This window comes from Anopheles coluzzii, chromosome 3 (genome assembly GCF_943734685.1).
Source record: "Anopheles coluzzii chromosome 3, AcolN3, whole genome shotgun sequence".
NCBI lineage: Eukaryota > Metazoa > Arthropoda > Insecta > Diptera > Culicidae > Anopheles > Anopheles coluzzii.
The window spans coordinates 46,531,110-46,549,016 of record NC_064671.1 but is presented as its reverse complement, the minus strand read 5'-3'; the positions used below and the strand labels follow the sequence as shown (position 1 = coordinate 46,549,016).

Genomic DNA, 17,907 nt, shown 5'->3' with positions numbered 1-17,907 from the left:
GATGAGAAGCTGAGAAGATTTCGTTGATTCGGTGAGTGGCGGCAAACAACTTTTCTTCAAAATGGCAATCAAATTGCGAGCAACGGAATAACTTTGGGAAAGCAAAAAATCGCAGCAAAGAAACAGTGCCAGTAGATTATATGCAAAATCTAGAACAAAATACATCGACCGAAGACCATAAGAAGATGGCTAAATGATCAAATGATAGGGTGAAATATTTGGAGGCAATGATTTCATTATATTTAAGCATATTGCAAACATTCATTGTAGATGAAGAGGGTAGCTTGCAGGTGTTTGTTTTTGATTAAACTGATTTTAATTTAATGTTTAATTAAGTAACCCCCTGATTATTTCAATTAAAATGTTTCTTGCCTGCGTCCTTCTAATTCTTCTAATGAGCTATTATTAATGATAGTTCTGAAGTGGAACCACATTTTCACAAATTCTCAATCATCCACACCATTAATCGGTAGCGTGAATCTTTGACCATTAACCAATTTTCTTCACTTAGCTCCCTTATCTGTCAATCTCTTCCTTAAAAAATGCAAAGCATCAGCTAGCTGTGCCCACCAGCAAAGGGAAAATGGAAAGCATTTCTACACACGAAATGACATCACCCACGAACTACCGTTTGCTTCCACCACTACACACACACACACCGGCATAATGGGCCCATAATCGATAGCATATGTTCGTAAATCAAAGCCCGCGTCATTTTATGGTGCGGTCTGGCGCGGCTGAAACTGAAACAAAAACGATAATGGGCGAACAAGCCATAAAAATTGGTGCTGCCCTTGATGGTGTAAAATTCCGCGCCCTTAGCGCTTTTCCCCCAATCTCAGGGACATGCGAAAGGGTGGGGAGGGGTAATAATTTTTGGATATATTGGAATAAAAATGCTGCCTGTCACAGGGCGCCGTTACGGAGGGACGAAAGGAAACAATTTGTAACATAGGCTGTGGCAAAATGTAGCAGCAAAACAATGAATGATGATCAACGCAGCGTAGAGAGTGTGTACGCATGATACACCAATGGGTGGTGGTTGGCCGTTGTTGAATTTGTTAATGTAATTCAACGTCACCATTTGTCGTTCGGTGCCAAGGAATGCGTAGGACGTCCGCAATCATATCGAGCGTCTCTACACATACGACATAAATGTTGTTTCCCCCACACTGCAGCACACCGCTAGAATTTCACGGCTCTCTTTTTTGCCTCTGCTATTTGTACACGAGACAGTAAGAGGCGTGTTTCTTATGCTACCAAGGTCGTACCCGCTTCCCCGCTTTCTTCTGTAGCTACTGAAAGCGAAACAGAAGTTGAACTGTTCCGCATACGAAATGGGTGTTTCGCTTAAATGACACACATAATCGCGAATGTCATGTTTGTCGAGTAATGGCTCTCATCTGCCAAGAATCGTATTGTAAAATATGTTTTTTTAAGGCTTCGTTGATGATTTGTATGCGTCCTTGCGGTGGTCGGTGCGATAAGTACATTCATAGGTGAGGAAAGAAATACATTTATTACATTCAGTGATGCGCAACCAAATCGCTATGTGTGTGTGTTGTAGATTTTTTTAAATTTTGTTTTTTTTTCCAAAACGTTTCACTAAATTTCGTAGAAGGCAAACAGTACATTAAATTGTTTTTTTTTAAATACTTGGCAATGATTTGCCCAACACGATGCTGGAGAAACATCAAATCGAGACGAGAAAGATCATCTTCCCGCAAACAAATATCAATTATCATAAAGCGGTTTATATTCTAATCTGGTTTAAATCATATAACAGATAAAAATAGTATTTTTTCCAAAATTTCAAACCAATGACCTTGGGAGAAGGGTTCATCATATTGTTTTAGTAATACAAAACTAGCATCTTTAATCCTGCGCCAACATGGTGTGCGCCAATATCGAATTACAAAACGACTGTAAACTATTGCCCTTCATGTCGCCTCTAGCCGTGCGTCAGCGAAGTTACTCGTCAAAAGGGTCATGTTCGTAACATAAAAAGAAAACAACACAAGCGCAGGCATTTGGAGCAGCAGCAGCAGCAGGATTATTGAACCCCATCATGAACGCAGCCCAACGGTTTTGTTTATACAAATTTTTAGTTTCGCATACCGTTCGCACACAAACCACTCTCTCAACTTAGCACACAAACATACTTATTTCCTCCCTCAAAAGAACACCAAAGAACATACACAGTAAGTTGGCCGCGTCCAATAAATCATATTTCGAGCAAACGGTTGCTGCATGAGACGGGGTTGAAAGAAGATTCCGGACACGAGAGAGCACGAGAGCTCAAAATTACCGAGCACCGTTTGTCTGGAATTTAGAATCTTTTCGCCCTCATCTTCCACGCTCGATCAATGGCGTTATAGACATGATCGCGTGTTTTGCGATGTTATTTTTTGGGCGGAAATTTTCTGCCATAGTGGCAATGGCTCAGGTCAAGTGAAGATAGAGAGGAGGTTAATATGCTTACCAAGCATTTGACCATAATGTTGTCAGCCAAATGGAAGCAGTGACCGTACATTGCGCAACGAAACCGACCACGGAAGTCAACACAGCATGTCAATAGGATTCAGTGAAACGCACACGCTCTGCCTCGGTTAGACGAACGGCGAAGGCTAGTGGGTTATATTAACATCATTACCCATGCTCAGCTACATCATCCAAGCATTCCCACCTCGGATTGTTGGCATTTTTCAACATTTCATTCCACCCGAAACCGATATAATTCACGATGATGAGTGGTTTTCGTTGCATTTCATCATATTTCACACATGCCACAGTATGACGCTCACTTCCTTTCTATCGCTTACAGAACATTGGACCCAAAATGCTTCCCCCCCCCCCCCAACGGTAGGGAAAAGGGAGAAATATTTGCCTTCAACCGCGCGGCACACAGTGAAATACTTTTTTTCCCCGCTGATTGTAAGGGTCCCCGATTTTGGTTTGCCTTGGCTGGGGAGAGCCATGAGTATGGTGTTCGTCTCCGGTGCTGTTTGACCGTTGACCTAGAAACTGACCAACCATCAGCGAGAGTTCAAATTTACTGGCTGCCTTCCTTTGTTTGCATTGATCCCTCCACTCCAAAACCGAAAACACGGACTCGGTAAAGGGTCCAACGGGCGTACGTTGAGACGTGGGAAATCGTTGCCCCTTGCAGCAAGGTCACGCAAAAATCTCTCCCATATTTGTTTTTCCCCTTTTCTCCTCCAACCTGGCTGAGGTTGCTCCAATGAGCAGTTTTTTCTGCTTTGATTTATCGCCCAGCCGAGAAGCTGTGATTGAATTCTCTGAGCGGAGGACAAGTGGAAATGGATAAATATTCAAAAACGATTGAAACGAGTTTGTTTATTTTTACTCCACGTTTACCAACGTTGGATTGTGCGCGCGTTTGGGAGTGCACACTAAACGTTCGTGCGGATATATTTTCCAAAACAGGAAATTACATAACGTGTGTTCTTCCGTTTACTGGTGCAGTGTACCAATAGTCTCTACGTTGATGTTGTTTGTTTGACATTGTGCAGTTACCTGTTACGGGGGCGGAAGGTAATAAACAAATAGATTGCAATTTAATTAAAGTTTTTTTTTTTGAACAAAAAACCACAAGCTGTACGTGTGCAAAAACCCAACATCCATTGCATAAAATTGAAAACTGCTGACGATTGACGGTACTTTTTTAGTAAGCGCACTAGAAGAGAGTCGGTTACTATATCCAAAAGGCTAGAACCACTAAGCGACATAAAATATTCAACACTCAACGGCTGTAAAACTATCAGCACAATCGCACAACAACCATCATAAAAAAGCATCATCATAAGCTCTGCCACTGGCAGACCAATTTTGGGAAAAACTGCCTCGCACCCTTTCGCCTTCACCGTCCTTGCCCGCTGCTTCTGGTGCAACATGCTAGCCTGTGCCATGCAGAACAGGCGAGATGCGGTTATGCTCTTCGCTGCTGCTGCTGCTGCTGCTTGCGGAAGCTAACCCCTTTTTTTAAACATGTTCCCATTCGGCACTCGTCGAAAAAGCCAGACCCAAATCTGATCTAGCGCTACTGCTATCGTCACACCAACGAGGATCCGAGCTCCGCTTCCGTTCCAGCAAACGGGGAGACGATGGTGCTATCGCTCGCCCGGGCAGAACCATTGTCTGCAGTAAATGAACCGGAAAATCTGAAAGCAATGCTGCGCAACATTTACCACCCCCAGCCTGCACACGAAACGCTCACGCTTAAGAGAACGCCATCGAAACAGCAGTGCTGGCGGATGGATGGATCGTGGGGTTTCGCTTGAGAGCATGCTTCCACTGTGCCACGATAAAGTAGGTGAAAAATTTGAATTTTAACCGAACACCAACCCCACATGATTCGAATTCTGTGCCGTAAGGTTGTGCTATAGGTCAAACCGCACGAAACCAAGCTTGGAAACATCATCACTTTTGTCCGCACTTCCTAGGCTCAATTTCGACCTCCCCGACCCACACGACAAAAGGTGGAAAACTCTTCGTGCCTTTGCTTCCTGGCACGCTAGCACGGAACATTGTGCCTGGCACAAGACTCCTTTGGTCAGTTTGTGCGCTCGGATGTGTACATGTATGGGTCTCTGTGCGTGGGGCAATAAATTTCGAACATAATCGAAAACCTACCGGATCTTTTGCCGGACACCGCATACAACAAGGCGATTAGGTTTCCTGATTTAACTTACGGTTTCGCTTGATCCGCAATATTGCCGGGGATTGGTTGTCTGGGCCTGTCGTCATCGTCCGGGATGCGAGAAACGGTCCTGTGCACGCTCGGGCGCTGGCGTTTTGCTCTACCTTCGGTCCGATAAAGTTGCCCTTGCCGTGCAAATTTTATGGCAACACACGGATAAGGAAGTGAAAATTAGGGTACGACACAGTAATGCTGTTCAACGCTTTCTCGGAGCTGAAGAGATTGCTTTCAGCCGAGAACTACTTTTTGCGAGAACCACTTAGAGGTTTCTGATCGAGGAAATTAATCTCGGACGATATTAAGAAACTGCACACAAATTTCAAATTCAAACACTTTACCAAAAGTCGTTCTATGCTGACTAAGCCACATCCAATGGTTATACCTAACTACGTTCCTATAGTGTTGTACTATTAAACATAGCTTAGTATAATGAGAAAATGATTTAGTGAACAGAAAATCATAGCATCGAATTAAACAAAACAACATTTAGTAAGTATATATTTTAATAGTTTAATTTGACATTTTCATTCAAAAATTAAGAAAAGTATAAAATAAAAAAAAGTTAAAATAGGAATTTCGCTTATATGTGTTCAAACTTGTATATTCCTTGTTTATGTTTTTATGTTTTTCATTTGTTTACTGAGTAAAAAATGTAGTACATCACAATCTTCCCATAGATGAGTAAGTTACAACAAAGATCAACAATCGCAAGGAGTAAAAAATACTTAGAAATTCTAACATTTCATCACCTTTCATCCCTATATCCAGGGCAAGTCGGTGTTTGAGCATGGATTCTATCGTTACCCTTTTCCTACCGTACAGGTATGCCCTTTGCTACGCAAACCCTCTCCACACGTAATGAGCCCTCTCCCGTATCGTACATTAACACACTTCCGGTACACCAGGGCATCACAGCCACGGCAAGGCGCGCTCGCAGCCCAATTTACCTAAGTGTGAATTGGGAACAATTGTTTGCGCTTACGCATCCGGACACAGGCTGAGGCAACCGATCCGTGCGTGCGTACAGACGACCCATGGTCCCCATCCATGCTCCGCCACATTTCCTTCCAGCGCAGTGCACTCGAGCAACAGCACGGCACTTACCGCGAAGCGTGTGCAAACAATCGCGAGAGAAGTTCCATCCGTCCACAAACACACAACAAACTACCAACTCAAACACACATTGCAGTGCACCTCTTTTGGGCAGAGCCTGCCAGAGTCGAAGGCGTCAGGTCGAAGCCGGCCAGCCCTCTGGAGTGTGCCAGCGCCACAGCCGCCGCATCGAGCATTAATATGTCTTACAACCACCCGTGAAAACGACACCAAACGCGGCATCATGCCACCAAAGGGATCTGCTGCGGCGGTTGGGCAATGACGAGAACCGTACACAAAAGGGAAGGGTATCGCTGTTTATGTTACATTCTTACTTCCATGCCTTGCTTTTCACCGTTTCACGTTGATAAGATATAACTTAATCTGCTGCCGTTTCGTACTTGTTTTGCTGTCGTGTTTTACTTTTTGTTGTTCTTGTTGTGTGTTGCTTCTTGTTCCTCCGACACAGACGAAACTGTTCCGAAACGGTAACAGGTGGTGGAGGATACACAAAGAGAAAAAATGTGAATGGATGGAGTTTTCCACGGTGATGCAGCGTGGTCAAATTATAATTAATCAATTAAATTAGTATGCAAAGTTTGTAAAAGTTCAAAGAATTTGATGTGGAGTAAGTAATTATCGTTGAATTAATTTCATAGTGTATAGGTAATGCACACTTTTTCAAACAAATATAATGACATATTTATCAAATACTGTTTAAAACATATTTTACCTCCAACGCTTTCCAAATGATACATTTTGAATTGTAAATTTTTAAACTAAATTTACACCTTAAGAATTTAAAAAAAATCCCTGCGGTATTATGATGATACGAAATATTCCCAGTGTACAGCAGAGCGGCACGACGTTGACCCACGATCGGTAGGACCACCGGACGACACCAAACAGATGCTATTAGGAGAACATGCTTTTCCATTTTGCTAATTAGCCACATGGTCTGCTGACTAGTCCAAGTGGTAAGGTGTCGTTTTTTCCTGTTATCTCAACCACTTTGCTACACACTCGCTACACTTGCTCCGGGAGGGGTTTCCAACCCTCGTTCACTTTTTATCCTCGGTGGTAGTGCACCGAGATACCTGTACCGGTCGACACAAAGTGCAACATAATTCCGAAGGGCTATGCTTTTATGTCTGCCCCATGTATGGTTGCATTTTCTCCCCTGCGATTGCCTTCGTACTTACCCGTATGCGATCCCTTGTAGAGAGGTCGGCTGCGATCGTATCGATTGAAATGATAGCGACGATAGTCATACAACACACCAGCCTGTAATGGGAGCAACAGCACGAAAAAAGGAACAATATTATTTAGAGCACATGGAAAAATAACCAAAAAACAACAAGCTTACACACACAGACAGACACGCACATATCTTGTGTTTAAGAACCTTTCTGTCATCACACAACTTTGTTCTGCATGACCTACTTTTCAACAAGCATCAAACCCCACGCAATGATGCATCCGGAATGTAACGTCCGTGACACATTGCAGACATTGTTACATAGGTCACAAACGCTTTGCCGGGTTCACCCGTTGATCGGACGCACACCCGATGATGCACAACTGCTCGGCACAATCTATCGTCAACATTTTCTTTGCACTAGCCGCATCTGCAATTAATGGCTTTTCAATTTTCGTCATACGAGCCAACGACTGATTTGCTTTGGCTATAATCGTCAACCAACTTTTTCAAATCATCCAATCTAGCGCCCCAAGAATTATCTGCTTAAGCCTTTGCTGTCATCAACACGCCGACACAATGATGATGGATTTTTTCTGCCTTCATCACGTTAGACTAGAAAATTGGTCTACCTCAACAAACGCTCCTTGGCAGCTTGGCTCTCATATCGAGTTGAAAAAGCAACGACTATCTGTTAATGCGTTGATGAATCCATTTAATATTGCGGAACATCACTGAACGCTTAATTAAAAAATGATCGTAGCACAAGCCGGAACGGTAACGACACACCACAACTCACAGCGCTGCCCAGCGCGTCTTTGTTTTGTCAAAGGGCTTGTGTACCATGTTTGGAAATCTGTACCATGGTTGTATTTAATTTGCTTTCGAAACTATCGAAATACGTGTCGCCTAAAAGGCTGGTAAATAATGGCATCGTGTGTTGTTCGTTTTAGCACACAACAGCTATAATCTAGTCTGTTAGTCACAGCTCTAGTGAGAAAACATTTACTTTTCAATAAGCATTTGTAAGCATGTATCGAATTGGACAAACTTTCAAAAAAAGCGCTCAGCTTAAGCATAAGATGTGGAAGGCATAATGCTGTTGTTGGGATTTTTTACGCTTCCACCTCGTAATATAGCAACGATTATTCCTTACCTTTGGGATCAGTTCATTAAGGGTTTCTAACGGTAGAATAGAATGGGAAAACATCTGCTCATACTTGAAACCTTTTCCTTTTTTTTATTTGCAATTTTTACAATTAGCTTCGCATTTTTATTGCAACGTACAATCTACAACCAAATGGCGTGGTTCATCTCTCTTGCAATTATTTAGAAAGTATCATAAATGGACAGGACAAAGAACAGAAACGATTAGGTACAGATTTTAACAGCATAAAAGTGTCATAAAAACGTAAATTAAATAAAAGATTTTGGCTTGCTTTTAAAAGCATGAAACATGCAATGCATTAGCACACAATCCTTCTAGATGTGCAAACCCCCACCCGGGGACAGTGAACAAAAAAAATCGATTACATATTTTAACCCACCAGCAGATTACTTTCGCCTGTTCGTTGCAGATTTCGGAGCGCGACCCATTTCAACAACAGTTAGCCAGCATGGAATAAAAGGACCGTACCAGCTGCTGATGCACGTCCAACACTCTCACTCCATCAAACTCACGAAGCCCCAAAGATCGTCCTTGCCAGAGGATAAGTGTTCGCTCGGGTTCTGCCCAGTGTGGGGTTCTGAAATGAAACCATGCGACGAACAGCCCGTTGCGTCTAATTTATTTTCCCTCGTACACCTCGAACGTTCCCCGAATGTCCTACAGCTTCATATATCGGTCCCTGTTTTGGATGACGGGCAAGGCGACCCTGCTTCACACACTGCTGGCACCACGTGTCGAATTGACGTGGTCGAGATGAAACGTCAGTCGACCCCGACACGCCTGTGCGCTTAAGTGTGCTCGATTGTTGTTTTTTTTAAGCTGTCACTTCATGCTGAGTGTGAGCATGAGCTTTAGGCGCCGTATTACGAGACACGAAGCTTTTAACGAAGGTTATGAGTTGGTCTTAGCCTTGTTAACTTCTAGTCTAGTATTTCAGCAATATATTAACGGTTTTTTGTTAAATCATTCTAGATGTGTTTGGATTGGATGGATTTTGTATTTCGTATCGATTAGGTAAATGCTCGAAATCGCATTATAACGCGCAGTGTAACTTCTAGTATCTGATAGTAAAATGAAGCAGACCTGCAAAAACAATAGTAACACACATCCTTATGATCTAATGCATGTTTCATCTTTTCGTTTCGATATTTTGGTTCCGATCTCTGTCCACCAACACTATGGTGCAGTATTACTTGCTTCATGCCGAACATTGTTCGTTCGATGTGTGCTTCCTGTACATGGCCTGTACATATTAGGCAACCACATCAGCACACTTGCTGTACCATGCTCCGCGCAGTGTGGAACGATACTCGGTAAGAAAGATTATCGAGACCATTACAGAGCAATGGGAGCGCCGGGAGCGGGAGTGCAAATGTTAGAGCAAGACGATTTCTGCACTTCTTGCTCGCCCCAGTGTGCTCGGTTATCTTTATTACCCCAACGAATTCAATAAAATATGCTTATGAATTTATGTGTGTACAGCCACAATTCACTTGCCCGAGTTCGTTCCGGACACTCGAACGTAACATCGTAACCACGCACACACTCCCTCTACTACTCGACCGTCACTACTAGCTCAGTCCGCTTTTTCCATCCCACAATCATAGGAGCATTTCCCCCAAAAACCCCCAACGACAGTTCCGTCTCTCTATGGGTGGATGGTGAGGTTGGTTTTTGGGGAACAGCATCTGTAATTGGTTCCAGTGCACGAAAACATCGGTATCGAGCAAGACTGCAGTTGCTGCTGGATGTGCACGCCATTCAATTGGTGTGCCAGTGCTTCACCATTCGGGTGAATGGTTTCCCCCCAAACTGTGACCCTTAAAACCAACAGGCCAGCCTTAACGATGGGATACGATTGATGTAGGTTACACAATGCTCAATACCAGGCAATCTCATAAGAATTGCCCATTGCATTTGCACCATACTTTCGGATGCCGGATACTGGCTAGTGGCTTTGGAGTGAAGCACATAAATTAGGCCACACTATACACACATCCCTTTCTCAGCACAGTGTGCTTGCAAAGCCACAGATATCAAATTCACAAATTAGAACAAATATTGCGTAAGTTTGTACCGTATAGGAATTATTCCGGGAAATCCAAGCATGGCTTAGACGTTATGAGGAAGTCTGCTCCGAAATATGACTCTCTAATTGAATGCCCTGCAGTATTGGAAAGCCGCATGTGATGAATGTTTTATGTCACAATGTTTACAGAATAAGAACAGCATGAGTGTTTTCAATAAAAAAAAACACACACACACACAACCCCGATATAAAATCGAAGAATATTCACCATTACCTAACGACTCTACAGCAAAGCATGATTGTTTATCGATTAAACCGAATGCCTGATCGTTGTGTGCGTGTGTGGTGCTAAGTACGAAAGCTTTGCTCCCAAACACCGGATGTCGACTGTGTGCTTCATCTAATTAATTCTGGAAATGGTCCGGAAATGTCTCCGCATCCTTCGCGTACCGTGTTGTGCCTGTTGTCAGCGTTGTGCGTTGCGGGACTGCGTCGTTCCCGCGACTGCCGCGTGTTGCTAATTATATACAATTATCTGGCATGGAAATCAATCCCATCAAATCAACCCAACCGCTCGGCAAAACCGATTGTGCGCGCCCTCGTAATTACTTCATTTTCAAGAGTATCTCTCTAACGCTGCTCGCTGCAGCCACTTGGAAAGTGCAAAACCACTCGAAACCACCGTCACTTTCCGCTCCATTCTGGCGCGAAAGAACCATCGAATGCCTAGCGAGAGTGGATGCGTGATCGAAATGTTAAGAGGTCACTTTTCTTGAACTCCCTTTCCCTGTCCCGGTACCGTTTCGTCACCACATGCACCACCACAACCGCTGCGTTCGCTGCGTTGTGGAGCGATCTTATCGCGGGTGCATTATTGCACTTTTCAGCAAACAATGGACTCCAGATTGATGTTTGATTGTCTGCCGAAGCGGAAACTGCACGATACGTAGTGTGCGGGTTCGGAGATGGGCGATGGGAGTCTTCGTTGACGTCGTTATTCACGTAGCGACCCACTTGAGCTCGCGCACTCTCTTCTGTCAGGTAACCATACGGCAAGGTAAGATGATACTAGCGGCCGGGTCGGGTGTAGTAGAGAGCGCAGTGCAGCCACCAAAACCAGGTATGGCTCGTTTTACGACGTCGGGTACAAAAGTGCACCCGCAAATCATGTGATGATGGGTTTGGTGCGCTTCGATTTTGATGGATTCGGTTATTGATTGCTAAACGATCAACCCGGGTTCAAGTGGTTGCTCTATCGATGCTGCTGACACAAATCATCAGCCAGTCATGCAACTGGTAATTACAAATTTGTTCCTCTCAGTGCTGCACCGGTTGAGCACAATTGAAAGCTCCTTGTGGGAGCGCAGGTGTTGCAATGCGTGCAGGGTGTTAATTAATTGCATCACTGCAATGCATCTGCCACCCCACAGCAGCTCTTCCGAGCTCGTGTTTTAGAGCAGTGAAAAACGTCCTTCAATAGTTTTGTGTGTATATTTTAAAACATTTTTTTAAAGTGGCATCAAACATTATTCATTATGAATGTTCCTTCATTTTACAGGCGTCTGTTACGGATGAAAATGTAGTCTAATTTATTAAGCTTAAACATTACAGTTACTTCAGCTGCCGTGTCCCAAGCCACAGCTGCGGAAAGCACGTTTGCGAAGCAGAGGCGTGCGTTTTATTCATAAACACGGGCAGTGCGCAAATGTTCGCTTCCTTCGCTTTAGCAATCCCGCCCGCCTTATCTTATACCTTTCTTCACAAGCCGTCGGGTGTGCAAATCAGTAAAATAAGTGCATGCCCTATGATACATTCTACTCAAGTACCGCAGGAAGCAAACGCGCAGAAAGCAAAGTTGCGGCAACCGATAGGAAAACCCATTGAACTAGCGAAAGCTAGGATTCACCGCACCGGTGAAACGGAAAGTACGTGATCAGAAAGCGTCAACTCGTTAGCACCGGCCTGCCAAAGGTTCCGATGCGAAGCTTACTACGCCAAGCCGAGATTATCGGGAAATATCTTGCTGGATGTATTCCTTCAACATCCGGCCACACTACTGTGTCACACAAACTGTAACGATCGATACACAAAGAATACAATGTAACAAAACGGTGCAATGTATCGAGCATAACCATGTGCTTTTAATGTAAAATGAAACTCTAGGTGTCTAAAGTGCTCCCAAATTAAAAACCATCCGTTTGCAATGTATGCGACGCGTGCCATTCAAAAGGTCAACAAATTGCAGCAACACTATTGACAGGTAGCAGCATTAAACCGTTGTTGCTGAAGTGCAATTACACGCTTGGTACAAACTTATTGAGCCATTAATCATTCGACGTTTAGTAGCTCGTTCGACTAAGTACAAACTTAAATATTTATCACGGTGTATCTGACATCGCGATCAGATGTTGCACTGTTAAGTTTATCACAGCACTCGGAAGCCTTGTTTCGGAGGCTGCACCGTACTACGGTGCCATATGCGTGAGCAGTCGGCTGACGGACCACACGGTTTGTTATTAATATGCGAGCCGGAAAGATAAACATCTGAACCTAGCGACCCGGTTTCCCAATGCAAAACGGTCATAAACAGGACCCCTTGCCTGTAGGCTAAAGCCCTTTAACAGAGATTTGATGCGAATGAAGTGGCCGCTGCTAGCACTACACTGATGGAGGTGTGGGTTCGTACTTTAGCATTCACTTTCTGTGGATGAATGCCGTTGCTCTGCATTCGTTTGATATACCGTACTGCAACAAAGTGTATCAAAACATTTTGCATCAATGCCGACACACTAGCTCGTTTGAGCGATGCTTTGTGTACGGTTCTATTTAACAGGAGTAGCCTAAGGATATGTATGGCTATGTGGTATGTAGATAAAATGTTGTGACATTGTGTAGACTGCTGAACTACACTCATGAGATGGTTCCGGAATACAGTCGTCAAATCGTACGTTGCCAAATCATGGCCGTTATGAGTCATGGTTTCAAATCTCGAAAAGATAAAGCCACCCATACGCAGAACAAACCTATGCGTAAATCAACCGTATCACAGATATTCAAGTCCATGTATAAAAGTATTAACCAAGTAGAAAGAAGAAGCACCGGACACCTACAAGTACTGGACGGATTCTATTCCCATGCGGGACCATCTCCTTCTACAAGATTGACAGTCCAGTTGTGAGATAATGATAAGAATATTAGATAGGATGTCTTTATAATCTCTCATGAGCATGTAGGTCGATATTAATTTCGCTGAACAATCTACCTAATCATTCACATTTCTCAAATCAAACAGATTTTGAAATGTAAATGTATTACAATAACGTGACACAGAGAGAAACAATCATGCCATAAGGTAGTAATATTTCCATACATTATTTTCCTCTCAGCGCAAAGAAAACGAAACGTTAATATCCTGCCAGGTTTGCGAATTGTGCCAAAAGTGTACGATTCGCATCATAGACCATTGATGCGGATGTGTGGTAATTATTCAGTTCATACCCAATTACACTGCCCATCGCACACCCGAACATCGACGTAAGTAATCTCATCCACACAAGAGGCAACCGCAATTACGCTCAACCGACCGGACGCTCGTTGGAATATGTGGGATCCGGAACAAAGACAACGAGCCTTGAAACCATATCGGGCGGCCGCTTCACCGTGCCATACCCTTCTTTTCAGGTTCACTCACCCGAAGAGCGCCACATCATCAATCCCGGCTCCATTATGTCCCAGCGGAAACCTGTGTCCGGGTTTCCGAGGCTTTCTAGGCATCGGTGGCATCGGAAAATTGTGAGCTCCGGTACGTATAATAAATCCCTTTCGCCGGGCGTAGACTGGACCGGCCCCGAAGGACACAAATAACGCAGGTTGCTCTCGGGACGGTCGAGAAGATATCCGTCCGTACCCAGGCGAATCCTGACACCAACCGCACCGCTTTGTACCCGTGCCAGGATCAAATCAGTCCGCAACAATGCAGGACGTATCGCGTACGTTCCACCCGAGCATAAGCTACATGCCGCGTTGTTTAGCAACACGGCCAGTGCTGGCGGGCACGCACACACACACACTCTCTCTTTCTCTCTCCTTTCTAGATCGATTCACTTGTCACGGCAATAATAATAGCAGTAATCATCATCATCAAATTCACCGTCGTCATCGTACCTCATCCAGCCATCCATTGTTAATGCTCGCCAGAGTCACAACATGAGCTCCGGCAACGCCGACGAGGCGGTGTGTTCTGGCTAACTCCTTCACCCACTTTCTTTGGAGCGTTCCTTTCCGCTTTTCCATGTTTGTGGACTAAGTAGGGAAAGAGAGAGAGGGAGAGAGAAAGTACCGTGGTGCAGTCGGCGCAACTGAACATAAGAAGGTAAACATCTTAGAATGGCACCGTTCGTTTGAGAGGTTTGTCGATACTTGGCTCCAGTCTACGGACCACACGGCGGGCGTACGCGGAGCGCATCCGTCCGGCAAGTAAATAGTTAGTCAATCAATTGGGCTTTTCATTCTGGATCCCGCTGGCACGTGGCTGACGATGCTTTTCTTTGCGACACCATGCGTTCCGGGTGTTTGTTCGATACTCGGCACTTGGGCTTTCTTACATTATTCTCCTCCGCATCGCAGTGTGGGTGCGGAAGTCTCATTCCGTTCAATTTCATTCCCTTTCATTCGCCATTCCCGTGCGAAGAGCAGGAGACCGCTTGCTTTCGTGCAACCGTATATATGCTGCTAACTTTACGCTATCATAACCACAACAGAAGAGGACGACGGGTAGCTGAGCAAAGCAAAGCAAAGCACAAACACAAATGCCCAAGCAATCGCCAATTTCCTGTCGGCTGTTTCGCAAACAAACAGGAAATATATCCTCAACTTAACAGCATAACAGCTATCGTTATCGTACACGTGGAATGGCGCGTCACGGGGAAAACAATCGGCATGAGCTTGATCGGAAGCAAGGATAAAGGGAATATATGTCATGTGAGCAATGCAATTTATTGTTATTATTTTTCCGATTGGAAAATGCTTTAAAATATTTTACTGCAATAGGTGTACCATACAATTGTTTAGATTTACTTCGCTTTAGCATGGTAAAAAATGATGCAATACATGATCTTTCTGTCATGTAATCTTCTATCTAAGAATTTTAGAATGAGTAAGTGATAAATATTTGGACATGAATCGATGAAATTCTACAAATATGATGGTCAATTTTTAATTGGGGTCGCGATGAAGCCCTTCCTAGCTTGTTAGAAATTAACCGTAACGAAACTGGTTCAAAAATTAGCTGCGGTTTTGAAACTGGACCTACAACAAATATCCAACAGCTTTAAAGCATATTGCTTTGCCATGTTTACCATCCTTTTTTTGTTTCTGATGAGAATTATAATTAAATAGAAGCACCGACCCACAGGCACACATGCTGACGGAGAAAAGATACAGTAGTTTGATCATGTGTTAACGACAACAGAAAAAAATACCTAATGATTTTAAATCAGCATGTTTATCAAGAGCTTGTCAACCGTTAACGACGAGTGAAAGGTGTATGCAAGCAGAAATGGGTCGGTTCTGCATCGAAGCGCCCGCCTTGTGAACGGTGGGAAATGTTTTTGGGGAAGGAAGCCTGTCAAAATGGGAAGCAAAAATACTGCTGACCATGTGCCATTAGTGTCAGCCCATCGGTCGGTTTGTTTGATTTGATTTTGATTCCAGCAGAACCCGCAAATTTTGGCTCACTCAAAGATATTTTCTTTGGATGTGGAAGGTAAACAAACGTCTGTTGAGAGCATGGTCGGTGGAGCGCAACACGATTTTATTTTTTTTTTTGCACTTGAAATTTACCGCATGCAAACGCAGCTGATCCAGAAGAAACAAAAATACTTTAAATATATTAAAAAATAATAATAACATTATATTCGTATTCCTGCACATTAGATTAATTGAACAAGTTGCACATAAAATCATTTTATCCTTTACGATAAGTATGAAATGTCTGTCTCTCATATAATTATTAAATTACAGTTAAATCTCTGATAAAATTTGTGAATCTCACAAAAGTAGAACAAAATTATTCGAAAAAATTGTGTTGCGTACTTTAAATCACGACAAACCATCCCAACAATTCCCTGCCAAACTTAAGCGACTCTGCATCTTCTTCATCACCTAGCTCAGTAGGTTAAATGTCCTGCTTTAGAGGTTGTGCAAAAAAAAAGAAGAACCAAACAACTCATACGCCGAATGCTGCCAGAATGAAACATACTGAGCGGGCGAGCCAGAATGCTTCGAAAGAAAAATGATTTATTTGTTTGTTTATCGGTACAAGTGCAGACTACCACTTTGCTAGTGCGAGAAGCGATTTAGGAACCGATTATGAAGCATGGCGCGATGCCGGAAGGCAACATAAGCCCGTTCTAAACCACCCCGGTCGACTGCTCCAATGACTAGCCCCAGGCAACAAGCACTTTTTTCCTCCTTTTTGTTTGGTGACCGATGTCCAAAAGAACGGTCGACTGTCAACCGAATCCAGCAAACTGTTAGAATGCACTCACACACACACAAGCCAAGTGCAGTGAGGAGTTTGGAGAGTAAAATGTCACATCGAAAGTGACGTAACAACAAAGAGCGACCGCTTAACGACCACCAAAAACAACACAGTTTGATCGAGTCTGGAGGTCTAGCAGGGCACTTCACTGTGCTTTGCCCATTGTAGATTGCTTTGTGGAGGGCTTGGAGTCTTCTTAATTCTCTTCCTAAGACAAGGGGGATTTTTATAAGACTGGAGCACACTTGAAAAATATGTTGCCGTGCCTACCACGGATCGGCATTTTGTTCGATTGTTCTGATGTAGAGAAAGTATACTTTCCCATTGGAGCTTTCTATTCGACGCTTACGAATGAGCATATAAAAGTTTATCTGTGCATCGTATTGAATCGAATTGAATTACAATCTCCTACATCGCATTGGTATTGTCTTAATATAAGATTTTCCATATTTTTGTGCAGTATAAATTCAATACTAGTCAATTTAATTATACCATCATAACTGATGGTTTTCTCAACGGTGCCATCGACTCAACGTCTCTGTTGTCCCGCATCAACATGTTTGCACCATCTCGCCCGCTTAGGACTAATATTCTGCAGATACCTCAACTTCAATCCAGTGCTGGTCGTTCAGACCCTATGATTCGTATGCAGAGTTCAATGCTAACTCCGATGCATTTGATTTCGGGATATCTTCAAAGAGAGCAGTTCAAAGATATACTCCGACTCCTGCCATGGCCTATGTAATGTAGCGCATTACAATTACTATCACGTTTGTAATAATTGATGTTGTAGTGGAACGTCATTATTAAATTTGTAAAGCTTGTAACACGATCTCGTAGTACAGTCGTCAACTCGTACGACTTAACAACATGCCCGTCATGGGTTCAATCTCAATCCCCAAATGGACCGTGCCGCCATACGTAGGACTGACTATCCTGCTATGGGGGGAATTCAATTAGTCACTGAAAGCCAAGCCCACAAGTGGTACACGCAGGCCTTGACCGACAACGGTTGGTTGAGCCAAAGAAGAATAAGAAGAAAGCTTGTAAACACAATGAATATTGTAAACGTTTTTTTAAATCTTCAATTAGACCACTGCACCCGTTGAAATAAATAAATAATAACAATAATTATTATTAAATAAAATAAATAATAATA

The 17,907-nt window shown here is 43.4% G+C and overlaps 1 protein-coding gene across 1 annotated transcript in view; it reads right to left on the bottom strand.

The window, feature by feature from the left end:
• Positions 1-17,907, bottom strand: part of LOC120954926 (thrombospondin type-1 domain-containing protein 4) — a 93,067-nt gene that overhangs the window by 66,122 nt on the left and 9,038 nt on the right. The window contains exon 3 of the mRNA XM_040375273.2: positions 7,015-7,096. Within this exon, the coding sequence (XP_040231207.2) occupies positions 7,015-7,096 (82 nt within the window). The remainder of the gene's footprint in view (positions 1-7,014; positions 7,097-17,907) is intronic.